The sequence below is a fragment of the Malurus melanocephalus genome, unplaced genomic scaffold, assembly GCF_030028575.1.
Source record: "Malurus melanocephalus ecotype Western Australia unplaced genomic scaffold, MMel_1.1 scaffold_287, whole genome shotgun sequence".
NCBI lineage: Eukaryota > Metazoa > Chordata > Aves > Passeriformes > Maluridae > Malurus > Malurus melanocephalus.
This window is the reverse complement of record NW_026623519.1, coordinates 32,765-44,202: the sequence shown is the minus strand read 5'-3', so window position 1 is coordinate 44,202 and position 11,438 is coordinate 32,765. Positions and strand designations below refer to the sequence as shown.

Sequence of the window (11,438 nt, the reverse complement as noted above, 5' to 3'; positions counted from 1 at the left end):
CTGACACCTGGGGCTGAACCTGGGCACACTGGGTACAGCCACTGTCACAGCCTGTCTGTGAATGGCCCCTGTGCTTTAAGGGTGCTCAGGTAGGCAAAGCTGAACTGGGGTAGCGCCCACGGGTCCTGATCCCTAGAGCAGGGAATGGACAGCTGCCTGCCCAGAGCTGGTTGTGCTGGCTCTGTGCTGTGCCTGGGGGGCTCCAGCACAGATTCCAACTCGGCTGCAGTGTGAGCTCCTGGAATGGCCCCTGGAAGGGCCTTTCCCCCTCTGCCCTGTTCCTGGACACTCGAGCTGCCAGCTGGGGTTTCCCCAGGGCAGTGTGGGAGTTCTGTGGGTGGCCCCTGCCCTGCTCTCTGGGGTCACCTSTGTCTCCTGCCCAGGTCGTGCTTGTGCTGGCTGTCCCCAGGAATGCCAGCCCAGGTTTGCAGTGAGTGCCTTTGTCCCTGCTCTCCTTCCCAGATGATCGATGGTGAGGCGTTCCTCTTGTTGACGCAGACTGACATCGTCAAGATTATGAGTGTCAAGCTGGGCCCGGCACTCAAGATCTACAATGCCATCCTCATGTTCAAGAATGCTGATGACACCTTGAAGTGACTTTTCTTGGCCCAGCCGGGACCCTCCCTCAGCACTGGTGCTGCAAAACTGTCTGGTCAGGACAGAGATTCCCCCAACCGACCAYAGCTTGTCACGTCCTCCTCGTGTCCTTCTGGATGCCATATCTCCACTCTCCCACCAGTCTATCTCCCATCCTCTTCCCTCCATGCTGCCCGTTTTCAGTGCTGGGTACAGGCTGACCCCGGGCTTCGGGGGCAGTCGCAGGAAAGGAGGGTGGACGTGGCACTGGCCCATCTTAGCACCACAGCTGCCCCCCACATCCTGCTGTGACTGCGCTGGTTTGGGGGGTGTTGAGGGCCGGGGGAGCATTGTGGAGGGTGTAACAGCTGGGGGCTGACACCACTGCTCGAGTCACCCAGACAGGGGAAGGGAATGACTGCCTGTGTCCATGCTCACACCCACTTAAAGGCTGCTCTTGCCTTTGATCAGCAGCTGAGAGAGATTTGGGATTTCTCCCTCAGTGTGATCGTCTGGGGGTGCTTGYGCTAACACTGTTTCCAAGGGATGTTCTCAAGGAGCCTTCTGCTCATTTTGCCTTTTTCTCTTAATCTTTTTGACTTCCCCTTTTTATGGCCAGTTGATGACTTTGCCCCTGTACTGCCCTGCAAACYAGTGGCCACCTCCTGCCCCTTCAGGAAGCAGCTGTCCTTGGCTGCTGCTCTGCCCRTGACCAGCATTGTGCTTTGTTCCTCTTTCCTGGAATGCAGCAGCCCCAGGGCCCTGCCAGGCCAGGGCTGGCTGGGTGCAGAACAGGCTCCATTTCTTCTTGTGCTTCAGACTGTTTTGTCCAGCACTTCTCTGGGAGAAAGGATGCTTGGATAGCTTGTTCCCCTTGCACCTATTAAAGAATCCTCTGCAAAGGAAATTGGGCCCACTTGGGTCCATGTATTAGTAGCAAGGCCCTCTCTAGAGTGGAGATAGCTACCAAGGAMAAGAAGCATCCAGTGTTCCACTGGGCAGATCCACAGTCACTTCTGAAGGTGTTTCTGGGTTGGCTGAGTCGATTCTGCCAAACTGTCTTCTCTCTTTTTTGCCCTCACAAGGCACCCAGGTTTTGCTGTCTGATGAGCAGTTTCTTCTGCTGTCCCTGCATCCCTTACCTGCAGAGCTAAAAGAAATCCAGCATTTAGCTGGTTTGTTTCAATCCTTCTTGGATGTCGCACATTTCCAACAGGGGTGCAGGCACTTTGGGAATGCTCATGTAACATTGTCCCTTGTAATGGAGGAGGGACCAAAAGGCTGCAGAGCAGAAATGGATGTCCTGGCAGAGTCCCAGCAGCTTCTGACAGCTCCTGTGCCTCCTGGCATTGCCATGGTCCATYGCCCTGGCACGCCTGATGTGGGAGCTGTTGGAGCAGGGGGTGGCCATGCAATGCTGGAGGCTGGCTGCCTGCCCAGGTGCTCTCTCTAGGCTGCAGCAATGTGATCCCAGTCCCATGTACACTTCCTTTCCCATTCCCAACAATGACATACCAGTAACAAAACAATTCCCTTCCTTTCCCAGTGCCCAAAGACAGGGATGCAGAGATGTGAGCAAGTGCACCAGCGATGTGTCCTGGAGCAGCGCTGCCTTGGAAGAGCCGCTGTCACATCTGGGTCAACCTATTTGAGACTTCCCATGAAAATGTAGCATTTTGATTCTTTGTTATTGAATATTTGGAGTCACGTTTGACCTGCTCTTGACACGTCTGCTGCTTGCTCTGCATGCAGGACTTGAAACTTGTCCATGTCTTTGTTTTGTCCACGCTTGGGTTTGATTTAGGCAGCTCTCCCTCTCCTTTTCTTTTTTATGTCCTTGCATCTCTTCGAGCACTGCAGCATGGCCAGCTGTGGAGAGAGAGAGTGGGAAGGAACAGCTGAGTCCGTGGGTCCCTGCTGAGCCATCCTTGATCTGCAGGGAATGGTGTGGAAGTTGGTCTCTTCAGCTGATGGAGAATCTCCTTCTGGGCCACTGTGTGCTGGGGGAGAAGAGGAGGAGCCCTGGGACATTCAGCCCAGGCTGTGAAGGGTGCTGAGTCCTTTCCAGGTGTTATTTGGAATGAAAAGGCTCCCTCATGCTGGACACAACCCTTGAGCTTGCAAGGACATATTTTAGGAAAGTATCCTTTCTCATCTGCTGTATTCCCACATGTGAAGTTGTTCCTCCTGTTGGGGAAGGGATTAAGTACTGTCCCAGGGTGCTAGGAGAGGAGCTGCTACCCAGGCATCAGATCTGAAAACAGTGAGAAGGATGGAGAGCCCCTCACAGGGCTGCCCGGGAGAGCAGAGGTGGTGAGGAGYTCAGAAGATCCCGCTGAAGGGGAAGAGAAGCCATGAGCCAAGTGCTGGCTGCCCCCGGGCTGGGTACAGCCAGTACCACTGGCTCTTGCTCTGCTGTCGGGTACAACCAAGCCTTGCTCTGCGTGGGCACCAGCAACACAGGCAGAGATGAATCCCCACACAGCCAGCCATGGCACCACCTGCCCTGGGCTCTCCTCACCTCCCTCTTAGAGAGCAAGCATGACCTGGACAGGACTGCCAGGGTGCTGCCCCTCGTCTGAGAGGTCTGGCTGCAGAGCTGGAGCCCACGTCTCCACTGGGTCTGAGCTCTGTGCCGGGAGCAGCTGTCAGGAACACCAGTCCTGCTGCAAGGGTGATGGGACATGGGWCGTTCTGTGTCACACACCTGCTGAATTGAACATCGCCTCCTCAGACTCTTGGGCTGGTGTACCTGCTGGGGTACAAAGCTGCTGGATTTGTCTGGGTGAGGGAGTTACAGGGTTTGTAGGTGGTCAAGGGCTATTTACTGTTAAAACTTGTAACCTTCTGTGTCCTTCAAAACCAAACCCAAAGCATCGTGTACGTGTGGATGGCTGATTGTGGGAGTACCACGACACCATTTCCCTGCTGTTGGTGTGTTGCTGTTTTAGGGTGAGGGTCTCTGGGGCTGTGGAGGTGGCAGACCCCCATCCCAGGGTCTCAGGTGATGTGTCCCCATGAGCAGTTGTCCCTCATCCCAGCAGAGAGGCCAGGATAAGGAAGGTTTGCTGCACCCCTGGCCTTGGCAGGTCCTCCATCCTCACAGAGCATTGAGTGGGAGTCCCCCCTCAGGGACCGTCAAGGACAGCTGTGATGAAGGCAGAAGCAGCAGAGTTTTCTGTCTTCCCCTGTTGCCTGACCAGATTCCTCACAGGGACATTCACTGCCATGTCATTAAGAAGCCAGGGACGACACTGGGGCTGGGTCTGGCCCACAGCTTCCCTTCTGGGGACTTTCTGAGGGATGTGACTCCAGCCATAGTCAATGAAGAATTCTTCTAGTCAAATGTTTTTCTGAGTGCAGGTCCCCAAGTTTGTGCTTCTGCCCCTGCAGCTGGTGTTGGCAGGGCTCAGCTGGAGCCATGGGAGCGGTCCCACCACTTGCTCCAACCTCAGCCATGGGATATCTTCTGGCGGGGCTAGTCTGCGGCTGACTCTGGGAGCATTTGGAGCCTCCTGGGAAAGTGTTTCCTCATCATCGTGGAGACGGGCAGCACTGGGACAGTGCAAGCCAAGGTCTCYGTTCCCATGAAAGCAGCCAGCCTGGAGCTCAGTGGGGTGTGCAGCTGTRCCTGCCTCACTACAGCACAGTCGCCTGCCCTGGTCTTCCTCTACTTCTTCTCATGGCAATCACAAGCACTTTCAGAAAAGAAAAGCGCCCTCCAGATGGTCTAGGAGGGCTGGGGCTTAGGGCAGCTGCCACCTGCAGGGGCACATCTGGACCTGTGWGTGCAATGAGGGTGCTGGAGAAGGGAGCCGAGACAGGGGTATGATTTGGCTGCTCGGGTTCCTCACTCCTCATCCTCCAGGAGCGCTCCTTGGTTCAGAGAGGGAGAGACAGGAGGGCTGCAGCCTGGCTGCCTTCCCCCAGCGCAGCCCACTGGGGCCTGAGGCTTGCTTGCCCTTGGAGGGGGGAATGGGGACCATAATGTGGAGGGAGTGTGATTATGATAATAACAAAAGCTTTTTTGCACTTTCATTCATTTTGCACTCTTTCTTAATTTCTTTTTTTCTGTGTTTTTGATATTGGCGCCTCCTCTCTGTGTTTTCATAATGAAAATCCTTCTGTTGTAGCCAGTGCAGCTATTCTGGAACTGTATCCTGAACGTACAGAGATTTAAAGGCCCTATATATATAAATTTATAGCAGTACAAAAGTAAATTTATATATATAGATGATGGTGTGATGTGTTTTGTCAGTGTTTTAAAATAATAAATGAATGTGAGCAAGAGGCCTGTGAAGCAGGAGTGGTCACTGCTGCAGGAGTGGTCACTGCACAGCTGGAGCAGTCACTGTGCTGTGGGACAGTGGGAGCAATTATTGTGCAGTGGGGTAGCAGGAATGGTCACACTGCGTGGTGGGAGAGGTCAGTGCAGTGGTCACTGTGCAGGAGCAGTCGCTGCGTAGCCAGTGGTCACTGTGCAGCAGGTGAGGTCAGGGGAGTGGTTAGTGTGCATCAGGAGCAGTCACCAAGCAGGAGCAGGCACCATATTCCTGGAGTGGTTGCAGCGTGGCAGGAGTGGTCAGCAGAGTAGTCAGCAGAGTGGTCAGTGCAGTGGTCACTGTGCAGCAGGAGCAGTCAGTGCAGACGTCAGTGCACTAGTCACTGTGAGGCCAGAATAACGGTCTGTGCAGCACTCAGAGCAGTGGTCAGTGCAGTGGCCATTGTGCGGTGCAGGAGTCATCAGTGCAGCAGTCAGTGCCGCGGCCATTGCACGGGGCAGGAGCGGCCAGGGGCAGGAGCGGCCAGTGTAGCGGTCAGTGCCGCGGCCATTGCACGGGGCAGGAGCGGCCAGGGGCAGGAGCGGCCAGTGTAGCGGTCAGTGCCGCGGCCATTGCACGGGGCAGGAGCGGCCAGGGGCAGGAGCGGCCAGTGTAGCGGTCAGTGCCGCGGCCATTGCACGGGGCAGGAGCGGCCAGGGGCAGGAGCGGCCAGTGTAGCGGTCAGTGCCGCGGCCATTGCACGGGGCAGGAGCGGCCAGGGGCAGGAGCRGCCAGTGTAGCGGTCACTGCGCCGCGCGGGAGAGAAGGCCCCGCCCCTCTGCGCGTTCCTGGGGGTTGTGCCGCCCGCCCCACGGGACCCGAGACAGCCGGGACAGGGACCGGGACCAGGACCGGGACCACTACAGGGACGGCGACAGGGACAGGAACCGGGACAGGGACAGCTACAGGACTGGTACAGGGACTAGGACTGGGACTGGGACAGGGACAGGGACAGGGAAAGTGACAGGGACAGGAGCCGCGACAAGGGATGGTTTATTTCTCCCAGCGCTAGGCGCTGCGGGCCAATAACCCCGGCGGTGCCGCGGCGGTGCCGGGCGGTGCAGCGCTGCGAGCGGGGAGGGCGCTCCCCCTCCGGCCCCGGCAGCAGCGGCTCCGCGCCGCCTCCGCCGTGATGAGCCCCAGCAGCAGTAACAGCCCGGCTCCCAGCGACAGGCGCACGGTGTTGCACAGCGTATAATCTGCGGGGGACGGAAGGGACAGTCACCGGGAGATCGCAGGCCRATGCAGTTGCTCCCGTGGGGGCAGTAGGGGATCTGAGGGGACATACAAGGAAAGGGTGCGCCCCAGGGAGGTCTTGGGCTAAAGAGACACAAAGGGAAGTTCGTAGGGAGCAAAGGGAGCCCCGAGGGAGCCCCCAACTTCACCTCTCACATCCCTGTCCTCTGGGACACCCCTTATTCACAGCCTCTCACCTGTGACCCCACCCAGTGGCACCAAAGATGGCAAGGAGGAAAGGAAAATGGAGCTGGCCCTGAGATGCCACTGCCAGCCAGAGGGTGGCACTGCGCTGTAACAAGACGTGATTGGGGCTGGGAGATGCAGGGAGAGGTGTCTCTCTTACCCATCAGCCCAGCAATCCTGTGTCTGTAGGATATGTATATTCTCTGTAGGGTCTCTGAGGAATTGGCCAGGCTYAAACACAGCTGAAGCAAGCCTGGACCCCTCTTACGGCTGCTTTCGTGCCATAAATCCTCTTTTCTACTTTCGCAAGGATGTGACAGATTGCAGGGAGGAAGAGCAGAGTAGGGTGTGGCTGGGGGATGTCTCACCTCTCACCACCAAGTCCAGGGCCTTGCTGACAACAGACCATTCTATTGGAGGATTCCCAGTGTAGCACTGGCAGCTGTAGCGGCCGCTGTCACCTTCCTGCACGTGGGAGAGGTTGTAGTCACCTTGTTCMCTTGAGAACAGCTGGGCTCGGTACTGGCCCTCCAGGTACAGGTAACAGCCAGTGCTGGGCTGTGTGGTGGTGCAGCGGAACATCACGTCAGCTCCCACCGTCACCTTGTGCCCAGGCAGGACAGAGAGGACGGGTCTGGGGAGACGGAGCTCTGTGCGGACAGGAGAGGGAATGAGAAAGGATACAGGGCTTTGACACCAGGAGCACCAGGTTCTCTGTGAAGCCGCCAACTGGCTCAGACAGAGAAGAAGATGGTGCCCACCTCTCCAAGCCAGAGAAGAGGAGAAAAAACCCTGCCCTTCATGGAAATGGCCACGGGCATCCCAGCGTAGCCTGTGCCATGTGACCCCAGAGAGGGGAAACAGCACATCCCTCACCTGTCACAGAGACTTCCAGTCCATCACTGCGAGCCAGCACAGTGCCTCCCTCCAGGTAGTGGCAGTAGTAGGTACCGCTGTCATTGACGGTGGCATTAGAGATGRAGAACTCAGCCCTGCTTCCACTCCACTCCAGGTTATGGAGCTGGGCGCCGCCCTTGTACATCACGAATTTCCCATAGCCATGCTGGCAAATACAGCAGATGGTGGTGGAGCCTCCTGGTGCGATCACTCCAGGTGGCTTCAGGAAGATGGAGATTGTGGGGGCACCTGCACAGGGAGAGAGACACTGCCAGACAGGGACCCCCCAGCAGCTGCCCTGCCATGAGCCCGGGGCTCCCTTCAGGCCCCATCTCTACTCACACAAGGGGGACTTCTGTTCCGGGGAGCTGTAGAAGAGCCCTGGGAGATGGGTGGGGCCCAGAAATGTGTCCAAACTCCCCATCTACCTCCTTGAGATACTTACTCAGTATAGCCTTGCTGTGTGTCACCAGCCAACCACCTGCAAGARAAGCAGCTGTGCAACATCTCTGTGGAATGTCTGGACACCTCCTGTCACCCTCTAGAAATCCCCACAGCTTCTGGCACTCACCAAAGGCCAGCACATGGGTCACAGGCAGCATCATGTCCCTCTTGGTTCGCTCTGTACTTGGCTCAAGCAGGGCTTCTTTGCAGGAAGGTTTTGGCCACAGGCACTGAGCAGCTGGGTGGCTTCTTGTGGCTCCTGATACGACCTTGTTGCCATAAGCCACCTTCTGTCCCACTGCTTCGGTTTCTGTAGCACAACTGCAGGGCTGGGATGGTTGAACTGGAACCCAATGTCCCAGTCACATGCCCAGGGCTGGGCCCCTGTGACTGCTGAGGTCTTAGAATCCTGCAGACCTTTGGGGGAAAAGCTATTAGGACTTTTTGTTTCTCTTTCTTAGTTCCGGTCACTTGATGGGGTAATGGCTTCCTCTCTGCCTTGTGAAATAGGGGATTGTTTCGCAACCACAAACCCGCAAGTGTGGTGGCTCAACAGAATTGAATAGGAGGGAAGGAACTTGACTTCCTTTTTGGCCTTCTCAGGGCCAGTGTTGTCTTCCTGGCCTGTAGTGTCTGTCATTGCAGGAGGGACAGCAATACCTCCTCCCTGAAGGTCTGGATGCAACATATCCCCCCCCCACCCAACAGGGTTGGTTCTGCTCCTCATCCATCCAGGCCCTCCCAGCCCCACACTGGAGGAACCGATGGTCCTTACCCCAAACAGCTGCTCCCTTCCATCCCTCACATGGGGCCAGGTGCACCTCAGCTGCACCTTCTCTGGCCTGGCCAGTGATGCAGGCAGAGCTCCCTTTGGCAATGACAAGGGGCTAATTAAACAGGGGAAGTCGCTTGCATCTCTGGATGTGGGAGAAGGGAACAGATGGATTGTGGCACTGGGGCTACGTGGGACATGTGGCAGCTTGTTCAAGGGTCCTGCTCTGAAGGTGGCAGTGTTTGTAGCTCCCTGCCCTCCTGTTAGCTGGAGGCAGCACGTCCTATTCCCTCTGTGTCTGAACTTCTGCCACAGCTGGCCCCTGCAGGAAAAACAAGGAAGGCTCAGGGCTGGGTAGGTGGGGTTTATACAGGTGTAAACCAGCGGAAAAAGAGAAAGCTGGACTTTTCTAGGACCCTTGTGGTTCCTTCTAGACCCTTTTCTACTATTTTCTTTCTTCCCCCTTCAGTGCTTTTGGTCTCCCTTGGAGACATCATGGGCAAGGAGAAGTTTTKGCAGCAGGGTGCCCTATGATCTCCTCCTGTTCTGGGTACCTCCTCTGGCCCTGTCTCCTGTCTAACCCGCCTCTACCTCCATCAGCCTCATTCTTGGCATCTCCTTGGCATCTCTCCTTGGAGAGTCTCCTTTCAGGTCCATTTGACTCCATAGCCTGCACTGGCCACACCAGTGCCCAGTGGAGAGCAAGCCCTGCCCACGCTGTGGCTCCGGCCTGGCTCACATTTTCCAGGACAATGTTGGTCGCATTGCCATAGGCCCATCCATGGGCACACTGGAATCCTTKCCCCCATCTCCAGAGCCTTTTCTCACACCCCTCACCCTCAGACCAACCTCTGAGGGCACACCCAGGGCATGGCACCATGGAAAGGGCTTTCCCCCTCCATCACTATTGTCAGGTGTTGCCTGATCCAGCAGCCTGTGAGAGAGGAGGCTGCCACAGCTCCAAGCCCCCAAGCCTCCATGCAGTGGAGCCAACAGAGAACATGTGGGGTCACACATTGACACAGCCAATCCCACAGGTCTGGATGGGCACAYAGGGCCTCCCACAAACAGCACCAAGAGGATTGCTGTGCCCCTTATTGTACCCCTACAAGCACATTTGAGCTTAAATATCAAAGGCTTTAATGAACAACGTACTGTCAGTGTCCTACCMTCATCAACGGTTCTATAAGGGATATGGAAACGGTTCTACAAGGTGGCTGGGGACAATTCCTCATATCCACTTAAGCAGCCCCAAAGAACTACCCTGTGAACTGGGCTTCACCCTCAGCTACAGCAACACCTCCCTCTACTGCCCAAAGGTGGTTCCTCAGCAGGAGGAAGACTGCATTGCCTACATGACACGGCTGCTGCACATCTCACCTCATCGACAAGTGAAATGTCACCCACTGATAGGAATCAATATCCTCGGCATTCCTGATTCCACCAGGATCCAACCTTTCCTGCCATTGGATGGTCTCACCTTAGAATCACAGAATATGCTWATTGGAAGGGTCCCATTAGGACCATCRAGTCCAACTCCTGKCTACAGTGCAAATATGTGAAACAGTAGATTCTTCTTTTTTTGGCCCTGAAGGAAACCATTGTTATATAATATTTCCCTTTCAGTCATCTATGTTCCCCATTTTAATTCTGCAGCCTCAGGTCACTGACTAGAGCTACACATCCATACTAGAAAAAAACAGAAAAGGATAAAGAAACACAAGCTGTTTCCAAACTATGCAAATATCACAAGCAACCACTCCTGCTGCCAAAATCCAGCAACTGTTGCAGTGCTCCCAGTTAACAAAGCAGACTTAAGGAAGATCTCCTACCTGCTCATTGGCGGCATCATCATGTTTGTAATACCTGAGTCCATGTCTGCCGATAGCCCTGCACACCCTGGCTSTCACTTCCTGCCTGGATTCTCCCTGGCTTCGGTGGAGGTGTTAATGATAAACTCTAGACACATGCAGAACAAACTCTTCCTCTACCTGCCCGTCACACACCACCACCGGAGCGTGCAGCTGTGTCCTCCAGTGGMGAGGCCAGGGAGCTGTAAGTACCAGGCTGAAGCAGACTTCCCAGGAAAGGTAGCTTTAGAAATGTTAGGGCAGACTTCACGTCGTTCTAGACCTGCCTCTGCTGAAGAGATGCAGCAAACTCAGGCTCCTGAGGYAGCAGCATCAACTCATAGTTCACTGAAATACACCCAAAATTTGACACAGTGCAACATTGACYATGATTTGTGCCGCAGATGTTTTAAGACTTTAACCATTAACCTATGCCACAAATGGTTTTTGAGCTGTCACACAAATTTTAGAATTTTTGTAAAAAGCCAAAAAATTGGAAAATAATGCTGTTCAAGAAGACAAATAAGAAGAAATCCTTAAGATGAAGTTTAAAAAATATTTTATGTAAATAATATTTTTATCTTCCCTTTTTGGTTCATTTTTCACACTTTAAACTATGAATTAACCAAAATACTGTGATTAAAGCATTGTCTTGAATTATAAAATAATAAAATATTCTCATTGAAAGTATCAATAGGAAAACTTTTTTTCCACTGGGATTGTTTCAGATTAGTTCAGAATAATAAGAAATTATACTTTCTTACAAGCAGGGTTTTGTTTTTTTCCAGTGAACCTCCATTTTCCAAAAGAGAAAGCAACTAATTAAAATTATAATGTCAATCTTGTTTTGAGTTCGACTTCCTTTTCTTATGATCTGCCTATTTTTGCCTTTCATTTTCAGTTTCAATTTTTCAAATTTTGTCTTAATTCTGAGATCCAAGATGCTGGAGAGTAAGTGTCTAATTAGATCACTCCCTCCATGTCCCTTTGTCGCTAAACACTGATGTTTGTCCTGGCCGTGCTTCATCCAGAGAGARCTACAAGGAAGATTTTGCTCCAGACATGCAAAACTGCTCAAAACCATCCAGGAGGTGCCTCAGCTTGCTCTGTCCTCCTCTCAGCCCAGCACATGAGAGGGGAGGGGAGGGGAGGGGA

At 54.2% G+C, this 11,438-nt stretch overlaps 2 protein-coding genes across 3 annotated transcripts in view; one reads left to right on the top strand and one right to left on the bottom strand.

Annotated features, from left to right (window-relative positions):
• L3MBTL1 (L3MBTL histone methyl-lysine binding protein 1) overlaps positions 1 to 892 on the top strand; it is a 17,920-nt gene extending 17,028 nt beyond the window's left edge. The window contains exon 20 of the mRNA XM_057376672.1: positions 384 to 892. Within this exon, the coding sequence (XP_057232655.1) occupies positions 384 to 597 (214 nt within the window). The 3' untranslated portion in view covers positions 598 to 892. The remainder of the gene's footprint in view (positions 1 to 383) is intronic.
• A 4,701-nt stretch (positions 893 to 5,593) lies between these two features.
• Positions 5,594 to 9,724, bottom strand: LOC130579703 (immunoglobulin superfamily member 1-like). Of its 2 annotated transcripts, XM_057376698.1 has the most exons (5): positions 7,789 to 9,723; positions 7,663 to 7,698; positions 7,197 to 7,466; positions 6,689 to 6,970; positions 5,596 to 6,097 (listed from the first exon to the last, which is right to left on the bottom strand). In XM_057376698.1, exons 1-5 carry the CDS (start codon positions 7,820 to 7,822, stop codon positions 5,907 to 5,909), a joined length of 813 nt encoding a protein of 270 aa, XP_057232681.1. In that variant the 5' UTR covers positions 7,823 to 9,723; the 3' UTR covers positions 5,596 to 5,906. The 2 variants fall into 2 exon arrangements, with proteins under 2 accessions (XP_057232682.1, XP_057232681.1); XM_057376699.1 differs by lacking the exon at positions 7,663 to 7,698 and having other exon boundaries at positions 5,594 to 6,097; positions 7,789 to 9,724.
• Positions 9,725 to 11,438: the final 1,714 nt, after the last annotated feature.